Below are 26,591 nucleotides of genomic sequence, written 5' to 3'. Positions count from 1 at the left end.
GCGAATGTGACACATCATGTCATTGTCATTGATCATTGGCGAACTTCACTCTAAACGTTGTCTCTAGCAATAAAATTGCTATTTATATTAATCAGTATCTAAGTAATAGATATTTATGTTATTGGAGCATTATTGGGAAATGTAAGGTAATTAAAAAGTAAGTGGTTTTGCTATTGATCATATATTATTGTGATTTCAGAGTTGATCTACGATATATCTCAAGTTAGAGGGTTTGCAACGGTTCAAGATATACACAATGAAGTCGGTACAAGAGTATAATGGAAGTGTTCTTGATGATGAATATACAATGGTTAAATAGGTTGAATACCTTAAAACGTGTTGTGGACATAAAGGTGATAAAATACTATTTGGGATGTCATGCTACGATTTGTTCTTGTACCGTCAAGTGATGTCGTTAGTGATTGCAGTCATTGTCGATTGATAGGTGACAAGCGATGCATTATTGTAGAAGGTATATTGTTCGTTATCTAATTTTTATTATACGAACGACATGTAATTCGTATATTTTTTCAGAAATACATAAAGGTGAAAGGTACTACTTGATGGCAGTTACGGAAGCACTGGAAATATAATGATAATTTCCACTTCGACAAGTAGATAATTGAGAGAAACTTGTAGAAGGTATAGGAGATCGGAATGTGTCAAAAGATTGGAGGTTATGTAGTAGAAGGGGATTACATGTTTTTTGTTAGTTATTGAAGAGTGAATGATTATTCTGAATTATATTATGTTATAGTAGCTGCTGACCGTGATTCAATCGAATATTGCTACTTTTTAGGAAGTCCGAAGATGGAAAATAGAAGAATATGAATGTTCATAGGATAAGACGTTACATGTACATTTTATATTTAGTGAGTAATAGTATGAAGGATTCAGTATTATAAATCACGTTATTTTCAATTATTATTACTGTTTCTAAATATAGTTTAATATTATTACGAGATGCTCCTCGTACTGGAACGCTGACGCCAGCTTCGTCTTCGCGGAAAGTGTTAGTGCGAGAAGAAAGTGATGACTCGGATTCTTCCAGAATCCAAGGTTTCCATGTGAAAAGAGACACATTCTAGTTAGTTCCATTTTAGAATTCATTCTGTTTGTAACTCCTTTCCGCTCTGTCCAATTATAAAGTCATTTAGTTTTTCGAAATTGTGATTTATAATTGAAAGAATAAAATTCTTTTTAAAAACAGAGTTTGCGGATCGAAAATCATAATTGGCGCTGCGAACAGGATTTCGCAACGGTTTTCGGTTTTTTCAAGAAACGAACTAACTGAAAATAGTTTCCACTAGTGAACACAAACTGTTCGAGGAACCCCGTTGAGTTTTAACTCTTAGTGCGAAATTCCAAACTTCACCAACCCACTTCGACCAGAAGGACCCTAGGATGTTTATCTTGGTGTAAGTCCTATTTTCCACCACATTTCCCATATCACCAGTATTCTTTATTTCGATGACAGACTCATCTCATCAATTAGAGATAATTGCTGAAGAGCCAGAAATTTTAGAATCTTTGAATTCTCATAATATTCAAGAACGCTTACTTAGGAATAATCGATTTCGGCCGTATCCTATTAGAAATTTCAATAACGAAATGAATCAAAACTCTTCTAACACCCCAACACTCCCAACAGTAGCCGACCCTATGTCTAGACAAGACATCCAATTATTACTTAATTCTATTCCAGAATTTTCACCGGGTAAAAATTTATCAATTTTCATAAACGAGGTAGATAATTTAGTCTTACATTTACGTGGCAGACTAACAACCGATCTCGAATTTTGCTTGAATTTTTCGATCCGTTCGAAAATCTTAAATGAAGCACGAGACTTCATCTCTTTCCAAAATGCGACGGATTGGCCTTCGATCAGACGTGCTCTCCTTCAGAGATACGGAGATCAAAGGAACGAAGAACTATTAATTGCTGCGGTTTCACAATGCGTCCAAAAAAGACACGAAAATTATTAAGATTATTATTGCCGAATTTCAAAAACTCTGAGTGATCTCTTACAACACCTCTCTTTGAATATACAAGACCAAAATCTATTAACTTATAAAAAATGCGAAGCAGAGAAATTGTCACTAAAAACATTCCAAGCAGGATTACTCGAACCTTATAGATCCTATATAAGCAATTTCGAGTTGAAGAGCTTAGGAGAATGCATCAATAAATGTAAATTTTATGACAACAGGAAACAAGAATGGGAATATTCCGAATTTCTTCGTAAATCCCAAGAAGCCTTTGGCACAACCTCATTTCAAACAGAATCAAAATTATAATGATCATTTACCTAGATTTTCTAACAACAGTTTCAATCAAAATTTACCAACAAGATTTTCCAATAGCAACTCTAATCAAAACTTACCAAACATTGTTTTTCCAAATAATCAACCTTTGAGAAATAATCAGAAATTTTTCACAAATCAAGAAGTTTTTGGTACTAAACCAGGGTCAAGTATCTATAAATCGAATCCAGAACCGACACCAATGTCAATTTCGACCAGAAATACAAAACCGACGCCTATGTCAATTTCTACCAGAAATTCGAAATTCCCACAAAAACAATTATTCAACGTACAATTCAAACCCGATGATGTAATCGATCATGAAGCTGAATCTTACGAACCCGAACATTCTGAAGAAAATGTTATGAATTTTTCCGAAGAAGATGAGAATTATTATTACGAAATGGATGAAAATTTTCAAGAAGCTCCTCCAGAAACCCCAGGAACTTAGATCTCAATTCCTTGAAAATAAAATCAAAACTTCCTTACATTTATCTTCCAAAAATAAATTTGAAAATTTTAATAGACTCGGGTGCCACAAATTCAGTCATTAATAGAAAACCAGCATTTGAGAAATTTTTCCAATTTTTGTTCAAAGAAAAATTCAGTGTGTCCGGATTAGGAAATACAATTGACGCTGATGATAACATCAATATTCCACTGTTTTACGAATTAGGAATCCTCGACAATATTCATTTACATGTTGTCGACTGGCATAAAAATTTCGATGCTTTATTAGGAACATCCGATTTGCAAAAATTAGGTGCAAAGATTGACTATCAAAACCACATTTTGGAAATGAAAAATTTGAAAATACCTTTTAACCTCGAGTACTCCACGAATAAACTTAAACCAAATAAAACTATAGCAAGAACATTTGTAAAAATTCCAGTATCCCTAGAAAATGGTGACGTTTTACTACCCGAAATTAATTTAAAAAAATTCTCAACACCAGAATGTATAGCACGAGCAAAAAATGGTATTTGCCTAATTCCTATTTCAGAATCAATTAACGGGAATTTAGAGATTAACTTTTCGGAAAGAATACCCGTGAAATCAATATCTGAAACAGAAATATGTGCTCCTCAAATTGAAAATTCTAAATTAAAACTTTCAAAAAATATTCGTACGCAACACATGAATTCTGAAGAAAAACGAGAAATTTTGAAACTTTGTAGTAAATTCAAAAATATTTTCTATAACGAAAACTGCGATCTCTCTCTTAGCAATACTGTCAAGCATAAAATAAGAACGAAAGATGAAGAACCCGTTCACGTTAAATCTTTCAGACACCCTCACAGCATGAAAAAGATTATTCAAGAACAAATTCAAAAACTTTTAGATGATAATATCATTCGTCCATCTATTTCACCCTACAGTGCTCCAGTTTGGATTGTAGACAAAAAGAAAGATGCTTCCGGCCAAAAGAAATATCGTATGGTCATTGATTATCGCCGTTTAAATGAAAAAACCATTGAGGATAAATATCCGCTCCCGCGAATAGAAGAAATTTTGGATAATTTAGGAAAAAGTTGCTATTTTTCGACACTCGATATGGCAAAAGCCTTTCACCAAATCGAAATGGACGAGGAATCAATAGAAAAAACTGCATTCACCGTGAATAATGGTCACTACGAATGGACAAATGGACCCAGTACATTTCAACGCGTAATGGACAATGTACTTAAAGAATATCTTCATAAGTTTTGTTTCGTTTACATGGATGACATTGTCGTATTTTCAAAATCGTTACAAGAACATATTTGCCATTTGAAATCAATTTTTGAAAAAATTAGAGAATTCAACCTCAAAATTGAACTTGACAAATGTGAATTTTTGAGCAAAAATGTCGAATTCTTAGGACACTTAATAACTCCTGACGGAATATCTCCGAATCCCTCTAAACTGAAAGCTGTTGAAAAGTACCCTATTCCACGCACAGTGAAGGAAATCAAATCATTTTTAGGATTAATAGGTTATTACAGACGATTCATTCAAAATTTTGCTCACATAGTTTCTCCCATGACCAAATGCCTTAAGAAAGGAGCGAAAATTAAAATTGATGATTCCGACTATGTAAATGCTTTCCAATTATGTAAAGAATTATTGACAAATGCTCCGATATTAGCTTATCCAGATTTTGAAAAAACATTTAAATTAACAACAGATGCTTCAAATGTTGCAATTGGAAGTGTATTATCACAAGACAACCGCCCAGTTGCCTATTATTCAAGAACCCTAAATTCAGCCGAAAAAAATTATTCAACCATAGAAAAAGAACTCCTCTCAATTTTAGATTCAACAAAACATTTTCGACCATACCTCTACGGACAAAATTTCATAATAGAAACTGATCATAATCCCCTTGTTTGGCTTTATAAAATAAAAGAACCTAATTCCAGGCTCATAAGATGGAAATTGAAACTTGATGAATTTGATTTCAACATAATTCATAAAAAAGGAAAAGAAAATAAAGTTGCGGATGCCCTATCGCGAATTGAAATCAATAACAGAGAAAATGAAGACTCTTTATTATCAGAAAATGACCTAAATATAGAAGCTTCCTCAATTTTACCTAATATTAATGATCTTCCGGTACTTAGTGATGAAGAACTTGAAAATATTTTGAACCCCCCAGACAATCGTCAAAATAACGATGATCCCAATCATCAACATGAAGCAAATAATAATGTTTCTAATGCCACCATTCATTCAACTCAAGAAGACAATGGAAAAGTTATTCCAATCACGGAATCTTCTGTGAATATATATCCGAATAGAATTATTCTAAATATTGGCGAACAATACAATTTAAAATTCACAAAAACTTTTCAAAAAAATACTTACAACATAACAATAAGACAAAATTTCATGAAAAATGATTTTTCAACTTTTTTCAAAGAAATTTTTAGACCGAATGAATCTTACGGAATATTTTTCAGAGATAATAAATTACGACTCCCTTTCATCAGATTTTGCAAAGAATCCTTCAATTACTCCGAGAAACTTTATATAAGCAACACCCTTTTATTAGATGTACCTTGTGAAGAGAATCAAGTCGAAATCATTTCAGAATATCATGATAAAAACCATAATGGTATTTCAGAAACATTTAATCAATTATCGAAAAAATACTATTGGCCAAAAATGAGGAATAAAATCACAGAAATCATAAATAAATGCGAATTATGCCTTAAATCAAAATACGAGAGAAACCCTTATAAATTGAAATTTTCAGGTCCCCTCCTAGCTAAGCGACCTTTCGAAGTAATCCACATTGATAGATTTTCTTTTCAAAATTCGAAGTTTTTAACAATAATTGATTTATTTTCAAAATACGCGCAATCATACTTTTTAAAAGATTGCTGCTTTAACAATTCTCAATAAATTACGTCATTATTTTTCACATCACAATATTCCACAAAAGATTGTTTGTGACGAAGGACGAGAATTTCAGAACAAGACTTTCACAGAGTATTGTAAATTGAATCAATCTACATTTTACAACAGTGAACAATCCGAGCTCAAATTCTCCAATTGAACGATTCCATTCAACAATTTTGGAAAAACTCAGAATTCTCAAATTGAAAAACCCAAATGAAAATCCAGCTAATCTCATGATTACAGCAACATTAATTTATAATCAATCGATACATTCAGCGACTGGTTATTCACCTTTTCATTTACTTTATGGTCCATACGACAAATTACCAGAATTTGATTTGAATATGACTATTTATGAGCAGTATAACGAAAAACGAAAACAGGAAATTTTGTCATTTTTTGACCATATTTACGAACGAAATAAAAACAAAGCTCATTTTGTTATCATCTCGCGATGAAACGTTTGAAGGGTCACCGTCGCCGTATGGCTAGCGCAGATCTATCTCTGCCGTGATCGCCCGTTGCCCTCATTCGAGGGATAGGGTAGATCCACGTCAGTTTTTTTGGGTAGCAGTCCTGTGCTACAACTGTTACCCATTATTTTGTCCTACTTCAGTCTATTCCTACAGCTCGTCGCTGTCTGGCATTACTTCGCTTGCCCATAGGTTGATTTTTTCTACATGATGCTTATTTGCTCTCTTCTCCACTCTCAGTGTCAATTTCAGATCTTTGTATTTGTTCATGATCATTTGCCTTGTTTCTCTTCTGTGGCTCAGTCTGCAGTTGAACATTATGTGATGGGCATCTTCACGGCCCTCTCCGCATGGACATTCTCCGTTTGTATCCTTCAATCTAAATCTATTTAGGTAGGCTAACATATTCCCATGATTTGTCATCAGCTGTGCTGCTTTGAAATTTAGATCGAGCCTATCATTTCCACCGTGTTATTACATATCTCTACCTGTTTCACCCCTGTTCCATATTATCTGCCATTCATTCATTATACATTGCTGGTTTGACTTTCTCCTTTCTTTAGACTCTGTCCTAGCTCTGGGTAGGGCATCTTGGTGTCTTTGAGTCGGATGGCTCCTGTTTATCATTCTGGCTCTGGCCTCTTGTATTTTTAGCTTGTTTGATTGTCAGTTCTTATTGTATACTTTTGCCTCCAGCCACCAAGGTGGTGTCCCTGCCATACTTTGCAGTGCTAGCGTTGGCGTAGTTGAGTATGCCCTATTTATTAGTAGCAGTAGTGGCCTCTGTGCTGCGTTTATGTGTCTCTGTTGGTGTTTATTTTCTGCTTTTTCGCCCCATATTTCTGATGCGTACATAAACGCCAGTTTCATGACTCTTTCACTTATTGTTTTCATCAGTTCTCTATCATGTCCGTAATTTCTACGAATCATTCTTGATACTTTAAGTGTCATCTCGTTTATTTTTGTTCTTGTTTCTTTGAGATGGGGTAAATATGTCATATTCTTGTCAATCAAGACGCCTAAGTGTCTTATTTTCTCTTCACTCTGCACTGTGTTGCCATCAATTTTTATTGTGGGGGGCCTTATATTACCTTTGGCAGGTATAAACAGTCTCAGTTTTATCATTATTGTATATGACTCCACTGTGATTTTGCCATTCCTTACATGTTTCCCATATACATTTCCATTTTCTTTCTATTTCCATTGCAGACCTTTCCGTTATCACAATAAATTTGTCGTCGGCAAATGCCAAGAAAGTTGCTAACTGATCGATAAATTGTGGCTCTGTATTTTTTCTTTTGGCTTCATCTCTTATCCATCTTTTGGTACTGTTAGAGACTTTTACACTGAAACACTTTTCTGATTTGATTGTTTATTGACATCGAAAAGATTCGTACAAATTTAGAAAGGGACGACGTGACGTGCCGCTTGGAGTTTCTCGGGGGACTGCCCGTCTTCGGGCGGTTCGGCTTTTTAGTACCTGCCGAACTTACCCTGTTGCCACTGTCGCCTTGTTTATATTCTTAAATCTGGGGAGAAATACTGCTACACTACTCTCTCCTCAGTAGCGGCTAACTTAAAAATAATTTATAATTTCATCCGCTACGATACGAATTATTATTATGCAACTAATGATAAAAATTATTATTTCTAGAAAAAAAATCTGAACATAAGATTAGTTAAATACACAAGTACAATACACATTCGACATGGCGTCGAATGAAAGTGACGCGGAAAGTGAGGCTAGTGAAAGTGGTCGAAAAAGTGGAAATTCTGGAGCAAAAATATACAAATGTTGCTCCAAAACGAGCAAAAATTATGTGTGCAAATATTGCCTATCTCTATTCCATGAAAGTTGTGCAAAAAGAATTAAAAACGTGACTTTCGAAAGTGAATCAGTACTGATTTGCTGTGAGGAATCATGTCAAGCTGTTAAACAACGAAAAGAGCATATTGCAGTAGTAAATGCAGAAAATCAATATTTGAAGAAACTTCTGAAGGAGGTTCAAGAAAAAAACCAAATTCTAATGGAAAATAATTCATTACTACGAGAGAAAATCCAAACAATGGAGAAAAACACACAAAAAACGTATAAACAAGTGGTGAGCCAAGGTCATACAAAGATAGAACAGCGCATACAGAACAGAGAGAACAAGTCCCAAACAGTAAACAAGAATGGAAATACGGAAAAAGGAGGAAGAAATATAAAAATTAATGACAGTGACAATCCAAATGATACACAGGAACTACAACCAGAAACATCTAACTCTGGAACACAAAATAATATTACATTACGAAGTTCTGTGGCCGCTGCTACAAAAACGGGGACAGAACAAACAATAACGGAACAGATGTTACCGTCAGTCATCAATCAAATTCACAACAATAAAACATCCGAAATAATTAATATGGAAAAAGGAGACAGCAAAGAGGATTTCAATTTGGAAAAAAGAAGGCGAAAACCAAAACTGATGTATGGAAGAGGAGAAATCGAAAACACCAAATTTCAGAATTTTCAAGGAACTAAAAGATCAACTGAAGAGAAAAAAGCTTGGCTATTTCTTTCAAGAATTAAGGATGATGTAGAAAGTGAAACAATAAAGGACTACATACAGGAGAAACTTGAAGTGGAAATGTCTACAATCTATGTTAAGGAAGTGTCTTTGAAAATTCCCAGGAAAGACAATAAATGTTTTATAATAGGTGTAAACTTCGAGCATAAGGATAAAATCTATGATGCAGCATTATGGCCCTCAGGGATAGCCTTTAGTCGTTTTGACTTCAGAAGAGGACATCATTTTTTGGAGCAAACAAACCTAAAAAATTAGATATAAAAGTACAACATGAATTGGAAATAATCCATCAAAATTTACAATCAATAGGAAATGCCAGAGATCAACTGGAGTTGATGACAAAAGATAGGAAAAAACTGGGTGTTCTGTGCTTAACAGAGCACTGGAAAACTTATGATCAGTTAAGAAATTATGCTATACCAAATTTTAGACTAGCAACTGCATTTTGTCGAAACAAAAATGAACATGGTGGTAGTGCTATTTATGTCAAAAATGATATCAGATTTAAGGTGAGAGAGGATATAATGAGGATGTCAATTAAGATGGTAGTGGAAATATCAGCAATTGAAATTATCTTAGGTACAGAAGCATCTTTAGTATTAGCAATTTATCGGCCATCAGGTGAAGCAGACATTTTTTTCGATACACTTGAAAAAATATTAAATGTTTTGAGTGGAAACAAGAGAATTATTATAACGGGTGATTTCAACAAAAACATGCTGAATCAAAATCACAGCAATACACAAATATTCAAGCAACTCTTGTACTCATATGGTGTAACTCCAACGATTATGGAACCTACAAGAATTACAGCAACTACAAAAACTTGTATCGATAACATCTTGACGAATTATACAGAATATGAAGCGGGGACATTTCCAAACCATATGTCAGATCATAATACCACCCAAACCATTACTTTAAAATGGAGAAGTACTGAAATAAGTCGGAATTACATATATAAAAGAGTTGTAAATGAGTATACACTGTCAGTCCTCAAAGAAGAACTTAAAGAAGAAAATTGGGATGGAATTTGGGAAATTCCACAAGAAAATGTCGATGAGCAATGGAACTCTTTTTTGGAAAGCTACACAGAACACTTCAAATATGCTTGTCCATTGAAAAAAATTGATAAGGCACACAATACAAAGAAACTATTGAAAATGAAACCTAATGAGGAGCAGATTAATTGTAAGAAAAAGCTTGACATACTTTATACCCTCAAGACTTTCAATCAAAGCTATAATGAGGATTACAAAAAAGTGAAAAGGGAATATGACTCTATCTTGAGAAAACAGAAATGCCAAGTATACAAAGGAAAAATACTTACTTCAGATAATAAAAGCAAAAGTCTATGGCAATGTGTGAAGGATATCAAAGGAGCGGAAAGCAGAGAGTCAATACGGTTAGAGGGAAATCCAAAACAAATAGCAACTGATTTCAATCATCATTTCTCTACAGCGGCATTAGAACTCATAAACAGAATGAGGGATGTTCCTTTCACACATAATATTGAACGTGTAACTGAAAAACTCATCTTCAGACAAATAACTGAGAATGAGGTGCTATTGGCTTGTTCCAAGTTAAAAAATAAAGATAGTTGTGGCATAGATGGTATTTCTAATAGAGTTATCAAGAGCTCCATAGACTTAATACTTCAACCACTAACATATATTATCAACAATATGCTAACCTATGGAATATTCCCACAGCAATTAAAAGAAGCAAAGGTAATACCGATTTATAAGAAAGGAGATGCTAATGAAATGTCTAATTATAGGCCGGTTAGTATATTACCATCCTTTTCGAAAATATTTGAATTGATAATTGCAGATCAACTTCTGGAATTTCTCTTGGAGAAAGATATATTAGCATCCTCACAACATGCCTATATTAAAGGAAAATCCGAGGGAAAATCAACAAATACTGCCATTTATGATTTCATAGTAGAGATAGTGGAGGCATTTGAAGAAAAAGATCTGACCATGGGCATTTTCCTAGACCTATCAAAAGCTTTTGATAGCCTATCACATCAACATCTAGTGCATAAAATGGAACAACTTGGGGTGAGAGACAAGTCATCTGATCTGATAAATTCATATCTACAAAATAGAAAACAATACGTTTACATAGAGAAACCTGAAGGGCAAGCTTTATCAGATGCTGAAGAACTGAAACTAGGAGTACCACAAGGAAATATTTTGGGGCCACTATTATTCATTATCTATCTCAATGATATTGAAGATTGTATCAGGAATAAGAACTTCACATCTTTGACAAATTATGCAGATGACACAAATATTCTTATCAAAGCAAAAGAATATAATGAATTGATACAGAGGACATCAGAAGTGGTGGAAAACATCAAAGAATTCTTTTTCTGTCTTTTTTTTCATCTTAAACCCTCGGTTCCCACTGAGTGTACAGCTCACAGCTCGACTTTGCATACTTTTAATAACTTTTTCACGAACACTCAGTATGTGTTGAGGGTTTAAAACGAAAAAGAATTGAACAGAATTTGAAATAGTTCAGAATCTCGATTTGTCGATTGTCTTTTGGGACAATGAATATTATCACCCAGGAAATAAACACAGGACCGCATTTCAAAAAAATGACATAAAATCTAAACTAAGATTTGGGGTTTATTGGGAGAGCAGTCAATAAAACAAGTTTTAACATAGTTTATTGGAATCGTTAGTTCAAATAGTGCTGACATTATATAAGAGAGAATATTCGTGATAAACCTTCATTGATATGTAATGTAATGGTGCAGTATCACATCGAATTCGAAACATTGAAAAAACAAAAAGCCCTAAATTTTGTAAGTGACGTAAGTAGTAAACAATGTGATATTAAATGTTCAATTGTTTCACAGCTGCTCCCGAGGAAGGAATAAAATCATTCCGAAAGCTGGAGTATTAGAAAAAAAGTGACCACTTTTTTTATTGAGTGCTGTCCCAATAAACTCCAAATCTTAGTTCAATTAAACAGTCGACTACACAATTATCCAAAATGAAATATAAATTCGTCCTGTTTCTCTTCCCTTGTGACAATATAAGTGTGCCATGGAAAGTGAAAATTGAATTTCTTAGAATAAATTATGTAGTTTTTCATGCCAATAACGCAATTTCTGAGAGGGATGTAAAAAATATAGATTTTGAGGCTTGAAAGAAAAAACATGATATTTAAAAAAAAAGCCATAAAATTTGATCAAAATCGGACCTTGCCGTCCAGAGTTATGACTATCGAAAATTTAGGCCAATATTCATGAATCACCCCGTATCTCCGAAAGTCCGAAACTAATAGCTTTAAGATACAAAACAAGCAACTTTTCTGAAAGGCCTGAATGACCTGCATTCACCATTAGGCTATGGCCAACCACTCATGAAACACCCTGTATAATACCCAAATTTTCAGAACAATTCTATTATATCCGTTGTCCGTAAACGTCGGATAGACCACCACTCACCTTGGGACACCCTCTATATCGTGTATTCACATGTGGTGGAAATAACTCATTCTTAGCGAAAATGAGGTAATGCAGTTTTCAGTTTAATTATCGATTTCACCAATTATTGGCCATATCACAATAATTGTAATAGATTAACGAGAAAGAACTTTTATTTTCACAAACTTCAAAGATTAAAATAATATTATTGGTACAAAAAATTCAAAAAAATAAAAGATCAATTAGCATATGTAATAATGAAGAATCCAGATCATCCGAAATGCTGGTTATTGGACGAAATGAGATTTGAGAATGTAAAAATATTTATGTTATATTAAAATGTCATATTTGTGGGTGGAAAGAAAGTAAATGTCGTTTAAGATGGTTTTTCCTAGTTGCGACATATTTACACAAATCACACTTAAACAGCTCTAAATCAGGATGAACAGTGCCGAAATGCCTTCCTAAATCATCGTCATGATCTGCGGTAAAGTCGCATAAGTGACACTTATGAACAGAATTCACATGATTCTTGAGATTATTTTTGTGAGCTGTGGCATAATTGCAAATTTCACATTTATACGGTTTGTTTTCCTGATGTACGGTATCTGTATGCCTCTTAAGATTCCGTGAACAATTTGTCGTATAATCACACGACTGACACTTTATAGTATTCTGCGAGGTTGAATGAACGGAATTTACATGTTTTCTGAGATCTCCAATCCTATTCGTTCTATAATCACAAAATGCACACTCATGTTTTTTCTCGTTGAAATGAACTGAATCTATATGCCCCAAGAGTTCTGTGTTATATGCTGTGCAAAAATCGCATATATGACACTTGAACAGGTTTGCTTTCGAGTGAACAGCATCCATGTGGATTTTAAGATTGCCCTTTTGATTTGTCGCGTGCTCGCATAAGGGACACTGAAATTCCTTCGCGTTTGAATGAACCGACTGGATATGCCTGTCTAGATGGTGCCTCCTATTAGTAGAATACACGCAATCTGGACACTTGTACTGATACAGCTTCAAATGGACGGAATTGGTGTGTTGGTCAAGATATCTTTTACGATTGCAAGAGTAGTCGCATAAGGTACACTTGAAAAGTTTCGAATTCTCGTGCACTGATTGCACGTGCGCCTCAAGGTCCTTCTTTTGGCTGGCGGCGTAGTCGCAAGACTCGCATTTGAAAGTCCAAGCGTTGCGATGGACTGAATCGATGTGCCTTTGGAGGTTATAACTTTCTTTCGTTGAAAAGTCGCACAGCCGGCACCTATTCGGCTTATGATTTAGATGAACGGCGTCTACGTGCCTCCTGAGATCTTTTCTCCATTTCGTAACGTAATCACATTGGTCGCATTTATGCTCAGTATCGGAATCGTCAGTAACAGCATCGTTTTCTGAATCTGAATCAACATCGCGTTCGGATTCAGGATGGGCAGAATCCATGTGTTTCAGTAGAAATCTTTGCCTTTTTGCAGAGTAGTCGCATTTGTCGCATTTATATTTGTGGGCGTCAGGATGAACTGAAGATTTATGTTTTTTCAGGTCACTCGTGCAATTCGCAATATACTCGCATAGATTGCAGTCGAGAGTGTCAGGATCGCAATGAATGGAATCTCGGTGCGCTTGGAGGTCGGTTTCTTGATTCGTAACGAATTCACACGAATCGCATTCATATTTTTCTGTGTGAAAGACATCCAAGTGTTTCCTGAGCTCTTTCCTCCATTTCGTACAGAAATCACAGCTGGCGCATTTGTACCGCTTGGAATGTGCGGAATCTTTATGTATTTCCAAATCATCCTCACAGTCGGTAGCGAATTCACACAAGCGACAATTGTAAGGTTTCCGTTCTCTGTGAACTGTATCTTGGTGCGTTCGGAAATCTTCCTCTTTATTCGAAACATATTTGCATATCTCGCATTTGAATTTTGGGTGAACCGAATCCACGTGCCTCCTGACATCCTTTTTCCTCGCCGAAGAGTAATCACACTTTTCGCAGCTGTACCTCAAAGAACCAGAATGAACTGAACGTAAGTGGCTCTCGAAATCCTTCTTACGAGTCGATGTGAAGTCGCATTCGTCGCAGTCGTATTGCGCAGAACCGGGATGTGCGGATGTTATGTGTTTGGTGAGGGCCAATTTCCACTCCGATTGAAAGTCGCATTTACCGCACACGTACTGTTTCGGGTCGGAATGAGTGCGCGCCACGTGCTTGTTCAAATCCGCCTTACGACGTCCAGAGTATTCGCAGAAACGACATTTGAAAGGTTTAGGACCGGAATGCTCGGCGTCCTTGTGCGATATCACCTCCTCCTGGAGATCTAGGATCAGATCGCACACGTCGCAAGCGAATCGGGAATTCATTTTGGCCAAGTGTCTTCTGAGGTCGCTTCCGCGATAGTAGGCCTGGTCGCAAAGGTCGCATTTGTGCGGCTTCAGCTTCATATGGACAGAATCGATGTGGCCTTTGACGTGGCATTCATAATAAGCGGAATAGGTGCAGTGGTCGCACTTGAAAGGCTTTTCTTCAGATTCGCCTTCCTGATCCTGATCATTTTTTTCGATGTTGGAATCTGTTTTAATTTGTTTTTTACCATAGACAGGTGCTCTGAACGTAGAGATGTTGCTATCATAATGTACGATTAGTCTCTAATCTTTGATCAGAATATACTGTTAGCTATCATCTCGTAATAATACACTACAGTGATATCTGAATGGCCAACCAAACTCTCAATATCAAAATTTCAACTAAGGTTTATTTGAACTTTGCTCATACCTAAACCCCAATGATTTTGAGGTCTTTCTTCGTATTAGAGTTTTCCTTTGCTTTTCTTTATTTTTTGCTAAGTGGTGGTGTGACCGTACCGGAACAAACTGTAAGTCTTTTCTTGATACCGCATACTTCGTGATTCAAAGTTGCATTCTTTTATTTGTTTAATTGTGTTAATCCTTGTTGTTAATCCCCCTGTTTAACGCAGACTTCTGTCGCCTGGTTCTCTGGTGAACCAAGACCAGTCGACGGAAATCTCGAAGTTTTTCTACTGGTAATGCTTGGCGTGTGACACCCAAGGTTGCCACAGAAAGACCACAGTAACCTATACCGTACTACCCCTGTTGTGTTCCGTGTAGATTTCCCGTTTACCGCAGACTTCTCTCGCCTGGCTATCTGGTGACAGAAACCAATCGGCAGAAGTCTCGAAGTTTTTCTGCTGGTAATGCTTGGCGTGTACACCCAAGGTTGCCACGGAGAGACCACGATAAACTACCCCGTTGTCCTGTAAATTGTTGCATTGTGTTTCATCTGCATCAACCCCGTCCCGTTTATTAAATAGTTTCAAATTCTGATTGGCCTGTACACTGAAAATCACTGGAAGTGCTCGGGATCAAACCCATTGCTAAATTAACCGATTACAGAGACTTGGATCTTTCTGAGACACCCGGTTGCTGTAAATTTTGTATAAACCCCGTACATCCGTTATTGTCTCAGAAGGAATCAAAGTAACTACTGTTAATTGTTTGCTTTAATACCTGATAGTTTGACTGAATATAATTGATTTGAATATTCTTTGATTCATTGATTTCACTTTCTGATCACCGTGACAAGTTATTGCATTTCTGTTTTCCTCATTTTTGAACTTGGTCATCAGCTGAATATATTTCTTGACTTGGAAATAACTGTATAGTTCACTGTAAGTTAGATTGTTGTAATAAATTCGGTTTTAAAGTACTTGTTATCGCTACCATCTTAGATAAACCCGAACTCTGTCTCCGACTGGTAGGTACCTGGGTGGGTTTGCTATTTCTCCCTATTAAAAGAATAGCTGGCGCTCGAGATTAAACCCTTTTTCCCGAATCAAACCAATTACAGAACGTATGGACGGATGGTGAGATGGAAGAGATGGCGCTGACAGAACTGGAATACGCCGATACGCCGAACCGGAATTAGAACCAATGCCGATGAAGGGAAATTCATCACATAATTGGATGGTGTGGAAACAGAAATTTTTAAATTATCTGATAGCAACAGAAGCATCGGAAAAACCGGAAGCTGTTCAATGTGCCAAGCTGATTTACTCCATTGGTGATGAGGGCCTAGAAATTTACAATACGTTCTCATTCACTGGCTCCAAAAAAGATAAAATTGAACCTCTAATTGCAAAATTCGAGCAGTATTTCGTACCAAAGAAAAATGTCGACTTTGAGCGATATAAGTTTTTTACCCTGCGACAAAATCACGAAACAATTGAACAATTTGTAACCATTTTGAAAAATACTGCTAAGAATTGTGAATTTCATCCGGAAAATGAAGATGGACTCATAAAAACTATGTTGGTGATCGGTGTGAAAAGTGAATCATTACGAGAGAAATTATTACAAAACATTGACTTGAAATTAAATAAAGTAGTAGAATTGTGCTTAGTGTATGAAAGTGCCAAATCGCAGTGCGAATAAATGAAGAATGGAAACCTTTTCGAGGATGGTTCCACCAAAGTTGATGATGTGAAAATTCCAGAAAACATCGACTACAGGCATCGACATCCAAGGTCAAATCAGCGGCCCAGATGAAATTTTCAGAACACCGACGCTACCAGCGAGATGAGAGCGGTATGAATAAAAACATGAAGAATTGTACTCGTTGTGGATATTCACATCCGATAAATAAATGCCTTGCATATAGAAAAAAGTGTTCGAAATGTGGCAAATTGAATCATTTTGCTGCTTGCTGTAAAATAAGAAATATAAATTTTATTGGTGATTCCAACGTACAAGAAGGTGATTTTATTATAAATTGTATTAATGAGTTACATCAAAATAATAATCACAATAAGGATTGGACAATTACACTGCAAATAGAAAATATAAAAATTAAACTTAAAATTTATACGGGGGCTTGTGTAAATATAATTAACTATAAAGACTATAAAGTGCCATTTGTGTTCCCCTTTTACGAGTCGACAAATAAAGGTTGTGTACGTTGATTTTGACTATCATTGGGCGTTGCTAACACCCTAGATACCAAGGAACCTTGTCTTCGGCTAGTAGCTACCAGGGTAGGTTTGCTATTCTCCCAGAATAGCTGGCGCTCGAGTACACCGAGGAAAACTCGTTACAAAAATGGCGCCCGAGGAGGGACCGTTCAGAATCTACTAGGAAACAACTGAGTTGAGAGAAATTAACCGGACAGTGAGTAACTATTTCTTGAACGGAAAACTGTGAAAAATAAACTTGAACTGTGTTTTATTCCCTGCCACTCTGTATTGAACTGTTATACTGTGAATTGAATTGGACTATATTTTGGAAATTTTCCTACTGTTGAACCCCGTTGAAAATAATTTGTGATTGTTCTTCTCTGCCGATTACTGTATTGAGTTGTTGAAAACTGAACTGTTATTACGCCGTTATATCAGAAAAAATTATTTCCGATTTCTTATTATTTCTGATTTATTGAATTGAACTGTTTTAATTTCACATTGAAGGTGAGTAAATTTCCGGACTTTGAAAGATTAAAAATTCATTGTCGCAATTGGTAAAATTTAATAGGTGTGATTTACCTGTCGGTTCAATAGTGAATCACCTATTACCCTGTTCATAACCTATCTACCTGTTTTCTATTTTCTTTTGACCTGTACTGTTGAAACTTACCGATTGATTTTTCTGAAGGCTGAAAGTCAATTATTGTGATTTATTTTCTGGCTATTGAACTTGAAAGACTGTTTGGAATTTGACCTGTGCGTTCTGGTGCTATTCGAATTTCGGGAATTTTTCCGGACTATACGAAACGACTTGCGTTTGTGTGCGGAATTTCTCGAATATTTTCGGACTTCAGTGATGAACTTACATACTAATTACAACTGAGGGGACAATCGATACCCGGTACTGTGATGACTAAACGGAATCTGCTACCACAAGTGCTTCAGTCTAATGAACCTCTACTACCCCCAACATCATTGAACCCCGCCTCCGAGATTGAGATCTGTCAAAATAAACTGAAATCATAATAATGCGGCTAACGAATTTACACCAGATTAATACACATTCAAGGCAGGCTGAACTTTATTGTCACTGCAAACACAACACAGTTACAATTGATTGAACAAATGAAATCGACTACAGATAAGGCGTTGAAAGCACTGGAGGAACTGCGTAGGAAGAGTAATCCTGAACAGCCGCAGACATCCAACCGTGATCAGAGGTCTCTTTCGAATGTGGAGGTGCCCAATTCAAATGGGATGTCACCGATCCAACCGGAGAGGATATCAAAGGTTGAGACATCACTTATCGACTTAGGAGATGGTGTCGATCCTCCTGCAGTAGTCAATGTTTCACGTATCGGTACACCTGTAAGGAACCCAACATTAGAACAGGTCATGAATGAAACAAGGCAGACATGTAGAGCATTACTGCGACAATTACCAGCGATACCCATCACACAGTCACAGGACTGTGGGACAACAACACTTGAGGGTCCGACACAAAGTAGATGGGTTAATTCCACACGAAGGGTGTCTTTCCCACACTTACCTGCCCCGTGGATAAATTCTGACCGGCCAATTACCACAACACCTGCCAGATCGGAACCGGAGTCTCGATCAACAGTACCAACTGTCCCGGTACACAAATGGAACATCTCCTTTGATGGCACTGGTAGTGTAACCGGATTTCTTGAAGAGGTGGAGAGGCTGCCTCTATATTGCGGCAAAAAAGAACTATAAGGAGCTGCTTAGGTCCAGTAAGGTAGATTTCTTCAATAAAATTTTAGATTCATCAACGAATAGGTCGAGAACGGTTTGGAATTTGGTAAGGACTGAAACGAGCCAGAACTCCGCTACTCAGGAGATAAATTTGAGTGATAATGGTACAATTATATCCGATCCCCAGACAGTGGCTGATATGTTTGGTGGGTATTTTTCCAGTATTGGCCGTATTAGTATTGAGGAACATTACGGTAGTGCGAGATCGTTCTCTTGTACAACCCAAGTTATGACAGATAAGAACTTCTTCTTTTACCCTGTGACAGATCAGGAAATTTCAGATATACTAAAGCAAATAAAGAAGGGAAATAGTAGCGGTCATGATATGATTTCTGTGAGAATGTTGAAAATTTTGGCGGATAAAATATCTGAACCTTTTGCTCACCTCATTAATAAAGCAGTAACTGCAGGTAGATATCCTGCTCTACTCAAAATATCAAAGGTTACTCCAATATATAAAAAGGATTCCAGGGAGAATGTTGCCAAATATCGTCCAATATCGATAACCAGTTCACTATCGAAAGTGTTTGAGAAGGTTATACATAAGCGGATGATCAAATTTTTAGATAAATTTTCTTTGATTTCTAGTCAGCAACATGGCTTTCGTGTGGGCAAGTCGACAGAGTTCGCAACAGGTGACTTCGTTGAATACGTTTACGGGTGCCTAGATGCTGGAGTTCCGGTCGCTGGGCTATTGTTTGATGAGTCTCGAGCTTTCGACTGTCTCGACTTCAGTTTCATCCTCAGTAAACTGTATAATATTGGCTTTCGAGGTGTTTTCTTGGATTGGGTGTCGGACTATCTGAGAGATCGATTGCTGTTTGTTCAAGTGGGCCATCATAAATCGAGACGGTATCCAATAGAAATGGGTGTGCCACAGGGATCTGTGCTGGGTCCGCTGCTGTTCATCCTGTTCGTTAATGATCTGCCGGAGTACTTAAAAACTTACTCTAATCTTTTGTTGGCTGTTCGGATCATTTTATTCGCAGACGATACGTCATTTCTTGTGTCAGCACAAAATATCTCGGAACTTAGGAGAATTTGCGAAATCCTTGTTGGTTCTTTCCTGGAGTGGTGCCACCAAAATTCAATAATATTGAATGTCAACAAGACCGATTTGATCTTTTTTCAAAATAGGAGCTCGGTGTGTGAATTTGAACTAACTCTTCCTACTGGTAACATCAAAGCATCAGATCACGTGAAGTTTTTGGGAATTTTAATCGATAAACAATTGAATTGGCAGAAACAAGCAAATTCTGTCTGTAAAAAACTAAGCAGCGCATTTTATGCTGTTAAAAAACTGAAAAATATTCTACCTAGATAATCACTCTTAGTTGTTTATTATTCACTGGCGTATTCCCATATGAGCTATAATTCAGTTTTATGGGGAAGTTCATCATTAGCGGAAGATGTTTTCATTGCGCAGAAAAAACTAATACGCCTTATATTCGATTTGGACCCCCGGGAGTCCTGTAGACCCAAGTTCATACAATACAAAATATTGAGTTTTCCCTGTACCTTTATGTTGAATACTCTATTATTTGTTAAGAAGAACTTTGACAATCTGAAAAAATGCTGTGAGTTCCATGAACATGACACAAGACACAAGAACACTCTTGAATATCCAATTCACAGGACTTCAAAATTCCAAAAATCACCACTGTATAACGGCATTAAACTTTTTAATCACTTGCCTGGCAGATTCAAGACTGTTAAAAAATCGAGGGTGTTATGATTTTTAATTAAAGAGTAGTGGACTGTATTAAAAGATAATTGAGTTGGAGATGGTATAAAAACATTTATTAAGAATCATTCACAACCATAAAATGAATATGTCACCTGCATGAAGCTAATACAGTAAAAAGCAACTAATATTAACAACATCTATAAACTGAGAGAGACAATATCCAATTAAAAACAAGAGATGGTCCAGAGCAGTTCAAGTGAGAAGTCACTGGATGTCAGACTTAGACGTTGAGGAGTTCAATAAATCCAATATCAACACAACGGTTACACAGTGATAGGGCAATCAATTGAAAATTGATTGCGAGAGCCTCCTTTTTCTATCAGAAAACGCGAAGGTTAGAATACTGAATTTTAAAGAGAAGACGCGAGAGTACAGAGAAATAGGCCCGAGGTGAAACTGCAATGTCTAAGTCTGATCATCAACGAGAAATCGATACATTAAATTTGAGTTGATCAATAATTTTAATGTAAGTATGAGCATAACAAGAGTAGCACAAGTTAAATGAGAAGCACAGAATTAATGAATTTGAGAAGCACTAGAATATTAAAAATAATATGAAAAGGGCAATAAATTCTAATTAAATGAGAAGTTCGATAATAATTAATTAAATGAAAAGGACAATCATAATTAATATGAGAAGAACATAGTATAATTCATATACATTGAGATGATCTTGAAGAGTGCAAAAATTTATCAATGAATTCAGCATTTACAGAGACGAACTGCTTACAAGTAAGCACGATTAGAACGTTCATCAGAAAAATAAAAGAAACAGTTGATAAATTAAGAGAAGTCATGAGAGTACTGGGTTGAATAAATCTCTAATCGTAGATTTTGAGATGTGCTGAAGGCTGAGAAAACTAACATGCATGTTGAGTCCGATGAATGAATATAGAAGAGAAACAATGAGAGTACATATTATAAAGAGTAGACCATACCAAGTGAGTAGACATGAGTGTTCGAGCAGACGTTCCAGGGTGGAGCCTAGGTCGAGGTGTATCGAGCATTATCACTGATCGCTTAACGAAACTTGAGGTGTTCATATCCTGTTCTGAGAAAAACAGCTACATCCAGGGTCCACCCTGGAGAATATGAGGATTCATTCATCTGAAACTCAACACCATGAATTAGTCCTATGTATAACGAGGTGATCATACGAGTTGTTATAAAAATGATAAAACTGATTCTAATAATAAAGAGTGTTACGAGAAGACAGGAAATCAGTTATCAATTTTATGGAGATGAACTTGAGAAGTTTCAATCCTGGTGCTACATACCCATTTTCATGTGAGAAGATCTAGAGAAGACTGAATATCTATATAAATTATGAAATATAATAAAATATATAGGTCTGAGACGACAATGGTTCGAGTTGAGTTGAGTAGACATTTCAATTGAGCAGTGCTCGCAAGGATTCGGAATCTATTTCTAGATTCTGAATCTCTTGCACGTGGACTTAATTTCTTCAGAGTGAAATGGTCATGAAAATGGTGTAATTTATAATTTTGAGCAGTCTGAGAGTACTTTACCTTATGAGATGAACAATTTAGCACCAGGATTGTGCGAGAAGACTTGAAAATTGAGAACAACTAAAAGAGGTGAACTTAAAATGAGGTGTTACAAAATCACATTGATAGCAGCGCGAAGTTAATTCAACGGAGCTAACAAAGAGAATCTTAAGAAAATTGTGTAAATGTGTGGTTTTTCACTCCTGAAAAACACTGAAAGTGGGGCCGCTGCGTCGTTCAACCAGCGCACCGCCGAATCGGGGTACCATACGCGGCCACCGGAGCTGGTCAGGAGCGTATACTAGAGAGAGGTCGGAGGAGGGCTTCGCTCAATTTTTAACAAAGACCTTACCTTATAATGTTTTCAAAAAGGAAGTTAAGAAGTTTCTGTTGATCAACTGCTTTTATAGTCTTAGGGAATTTTTGGATTGTAAATATAATCAATTTTCTAATTTTACATAAGTTCAATAGCTGTTCTAATTTTATATAAGTTAATTGTTATTGTAAAACTGTATGACCTGTCCCATACAAAGGTTGTTTGTCTGAGGAGATGTAATAAACTTATTCTTATTCTTATCCCTGGAACAAGTTTGTGAATCAGTGTATGAATCACTACGAAAGGATGCGGGGGATTGGTTCATTCCCAGGAGAGGTAATTTCGAGGACTGGAAGGATTTTAGCAACCAACTGAAAGAAGCATTTCTGCCAGTCAACTACGAGGAGAATCTGTTGGAGGAAATGAAAAGGCGAACACAAGGCCCTGAAGAAAAGTTGCTTCTATACAGGGTGTTTCATCATAAACTGGACAAACTCATATGACGTGTAGAGAACATCGGGAGAATCATTTTTTTCTTATGAAATATTTCCCGTTTTCGAAGCATAAGGGAGATACACGGTGTTTAATGTCATTTTCGAGCGTTATTATATTGAGTGTGGTCGGTTATGTATAAGACTGGAAGTAATGGTTTCTTGTCATATCGTAGTATTTTTGGATGCTTCATTCAGAAATGGTGTAGAGCACCGAAAAAAAAATTACAAAATGGCGGAAAACCTGCAATGTTCGTGATTTTTTTTTTCGGTTGCCAAATTGATTTTCATTTCCTTAATTAACACAATTTTTGAAGGATACCTGTGAAAAAATTTTTTTCAGAAATCGAACACAACTTTTTTTTTACATGTCTACAGCGAAAAAAAATTTCACTCGAAATTGATGAAATTGACGATTGTACTTACTTTCATACCTAACACGAATATCAAAACAGAATCGAAAAATATCAAACGGTTTCGTTTTTACAGCCATTCAAATGTCCCTTTCGAATATCTGAAATAATAAAAAAACATGACACAGCTTGTGTTCTTAGGCCCATAATTTTTGAATTTGTATGTCGAAACATTTCAGATTGCAAAATGAATTTGAAAAAATCTCCTCACTGTGTGAGCAGGGCAACCATCATGCTGGTACCATATTCCTTGAAAGTGACTCAAAGGAATATCTTCCAATAGATCGGGCAGAGTTTCCCTCAAAAATTGATTATAGCCATTTCCAGTCAATGTTTCAGGAAGAATGTACGGTCCTATAATGAATCCATCCTTCATTCCCGCCCAAACATTGACAGAAAATCTCTTCTGGCTATTTTTTGCTACTGTTGCATGTGGATTTTCCCTTTGCCTGGAAGTCAACATTAGACATAATGTCAATTCCAAGACCGTCCCGGAACTATACAATTGTCTTGGAACTAGCCGTTAGCTGATAGGAAATGTCACGGAACTCGACGTTAGTCATATATATATATATATATATATATATATATATATATATATATATATATATAGTGAATTCGAAGTATTGCCGTATATTATATGTTAGAATACTATGGGTACTCGGCAATGGGCTGGTTGTAAACAGAGACAACTATTTGTCGTTCGATTGTCTATATATATATATATATATATATATATATCTGAAGTTTCGATGTAAGAACTTCGTAACAGTCTTGTTGACCCTGCGGAATCGTTTGCAGAATGTTGAGTGCCTCTCCTCGTAGAGCGATAATTAATGCTGTGGCTTTTTCGTTGTCGTTCCAATTGTTTACCAGGGCAGCAGCTTCAAACTGTTTTTGGTAAGTTGACCAGGGTATTTTTCCATCAAAAGTTGGAGGCTTGATCTTCATTCTACTACCTTCGCCGTCATTTTCCGCTTTCGCTGTGCTGTAGGGTGTTGAAGCCAGAATATCTGTTCTGTTTGACATTCTTTTCAAGGAATCTATGAACTTGGAATGATGTTCAATTATTCCTGCTATTTCTTCAAACTTTCCGTTAACCTTGTCAAACTTTTCACCAACTTCGTCAAATTTTCCACTCACTATATCGAATCTCTCGTCCACTTTATCGAATTTTCCATTTATGATTTCCAGTTTCTCGTCCAATTTGTCTGTAAGTTGACTCACCACATCATTACAATTTTCCTTAATCTCGTCCATTTTCTCATCCAACTTACAAGAGTTCTCGTCCATTTTCTCATTCAATTTTCGCAAAAAGTCCATTACCGCTTGAGTCTCCATCGCGTTCTGCAGTCTTGTGGTCACTGGCATGAACTTCAAATATCCAAAATTATTTATTTAATTCGAGCGATGTTAAACCGCACACGTGACACCAATGTAACGTTTTCTTCGATTGATTAAAACGTCCAACTTATTAAAATTATTTATTTACACTTAATACACATATAACTCACAAACTAACTATTACACTACTATTTATTTCCACTCTTGTTTATTTCCACTAGTCGCTTGCACTATTACTGTACTTGTACTTTTCTACCTGCTCCTCCGCTGGGCTTATATAGGCGCCGGAAACATTCGCGGTTATTCTGGAATTTCTCGACCGCTCTGTTTCTCGAAAGGTCCGACCGCAAGGGCCGGACTGGTTACAATATGAATGACAATGGTTACAAACATACAGATACAGATTACGTGTTATCTCAAGATCAGTTGAATCTATCTGAGGCACGTTTCTAATAATGATGTAAGGTTTCACAGGCCTTGCCGTCTCACGTATGAAAATATACAGGTTGTTCATACTGATACATACTGCATAGTGTTAGTGCACTCTTCTTTATCCTTGCCTTAGCGTCCGGGTACCTTTTATCGACTCCTGTTTTTCCCCAGGATTCGATGGTTCCGGATGGAATCTTCCCCCTGGATAGTGTTGTCTCTGGTAGTCTCACCGGCGACGGCACTCGGCGTCGGGCGCAGGAAGGCTTCGCTGCTCCCAACGGCTAGGAAACCGGTCTGGGTGGATCCTCGGTCATGTCTTCCTCCTCGGGGTCCACAAATCCCAATTCTTTATCTAGACGGTCTAGAATTTCTATTTCCAGGCTATCTTCGGCCATGGCTTCGAGATTCGGGGATGCGTCAGCGGTAAGTTCTTGTTGGAAAAAGGGACAGGGTGAGTGCAATGTTACCTTTTAGCATGGGATCATTATTTTTTTTATTTGATTACTTTAGTCCCACTGGGACTAGAGACGGACTTACCTCACGGTTCCTCGGTCCTGGCGGAGTCCGGCGGTACCCAAAGTCGTCGTACGGTGCCGGACGGGAATCTGAAGCGATGGCGGACTCGGGGGCCATCTTTACCCTCTGACAATAGTGCTCGCACCCTCCGCTTTAAACTCTTCTACGTCCATTCTGAGGGGTTCTGAACGGTTCGCAGTCTTGATGCCATCGGACGATGGCGACGGAGTTTTCTCCAAGTCTACCACGTCGTACAGATAGACGGCCGGCCACTCTCACTGGTCGGCAGGGCGGCAGAGGGACGGCTCGTCCATCAATAGCCCTTCGACCTACCAGGCAACGGATGGCCAACTTCCTCAGGACTTTTCCGCCTGGGGAGGAGGCCTAGTGCTCCGTAGCCTGGTTGTAACGGGTTTTCCTCGGTGTACTCGAGCGCCAGCTATTCTTTAAGGGAGTATAGCAAACCTACCCTGGCAGCTTCTAGCCGGAGACAAGGTTCCCTGGTGTCTAGGGTGTTAGCAACGCCCAATGATAGTCAGAATTAACGTACACAACTTTTATTTGTCGACTCGTAAAAGGGGAACACAAATGGCACTACTACAAAATTCTTACAGTGACTCGAAATCGGTGAGATTTACAAGGGCAAGACGGACGGAATAACACGGGATCCGATCTCAAACGTTATACGGGGGTTAACGGACTTGTTCGCCAGCCAGAACCTGAAACGTACACTTGACGGACAGATATTGGACTTCAGCCAGGTTAGGGGATGAAAGGCAGCACAGAATTACGACGGCTCACCCTTAGGCTCGTTCGGCACTCCCCGGGTATCCACACCAGCAGAATGCCTCCCTAACCGTAGGGGTGAACACAGGAACGTGTTA

The 26,591-nt window shown here is 37.0% G+C and overlaps 1 protein-coding gene and 1 long non-coding RNA gene across 2 annotated transcripts; one reads left to right on the top strand and one right to left on the bottom strand.

Annotated features, from left to right (window-relative positions):
• LOC123322001 lies at positions 1–743 on the top strand. Its single transcript, XR_006539015.1, has 3 exons — positions 1–141; positions 200–472; positions 535–743. It is a non-coding gene; the product is annotated as an uncharacterized LOC123322001 (long non-coding RNA).
• Positions 744–12,524: 11,781 nt separating this feature from the next.
• Positions 12,525–14,633, bottom strand: LOC123322387 (zinc finger protein 845-like). Its single transcript, XM_044910332.1, has one exon. The coding sequence runs from the start codon at positions 14,631–14,633 to the stop codon at positions 12,525–12,527; it is 2,109 nt and encodes a 702-aa protein (XP_044766267.1).
• Positions 14,634–26,591: the final 11,958 nt, after the last annotated feature.

The sequence above is a fragment of the Coccinella septempunctata genome, chromosome X, assembly GCF_907165205.1.
Source record: "Coccinella septempunctata chromosome X, icCocSept1.1, whole genome shotgun sequence".
Classification (NCBI taxonomy): Eukaryota; Metazoa; Arthropoda; class Insecta; order Coleoptera; family Coccinellidae; genus Coccinella; species Coccinella septempunctata.
This window is presented reverse-complemented; position numbering and strand designations above follow the sequence as displayed.

Coding starts and splice junctions, on each gene's coding strand:
- LOC123322387 (XM_044910332.1), bottom strand. CDS start 14,633: ATGAAGCTGAAGCCGCACAAATGCGACCTTTGCGACCAGGCCTACTAT.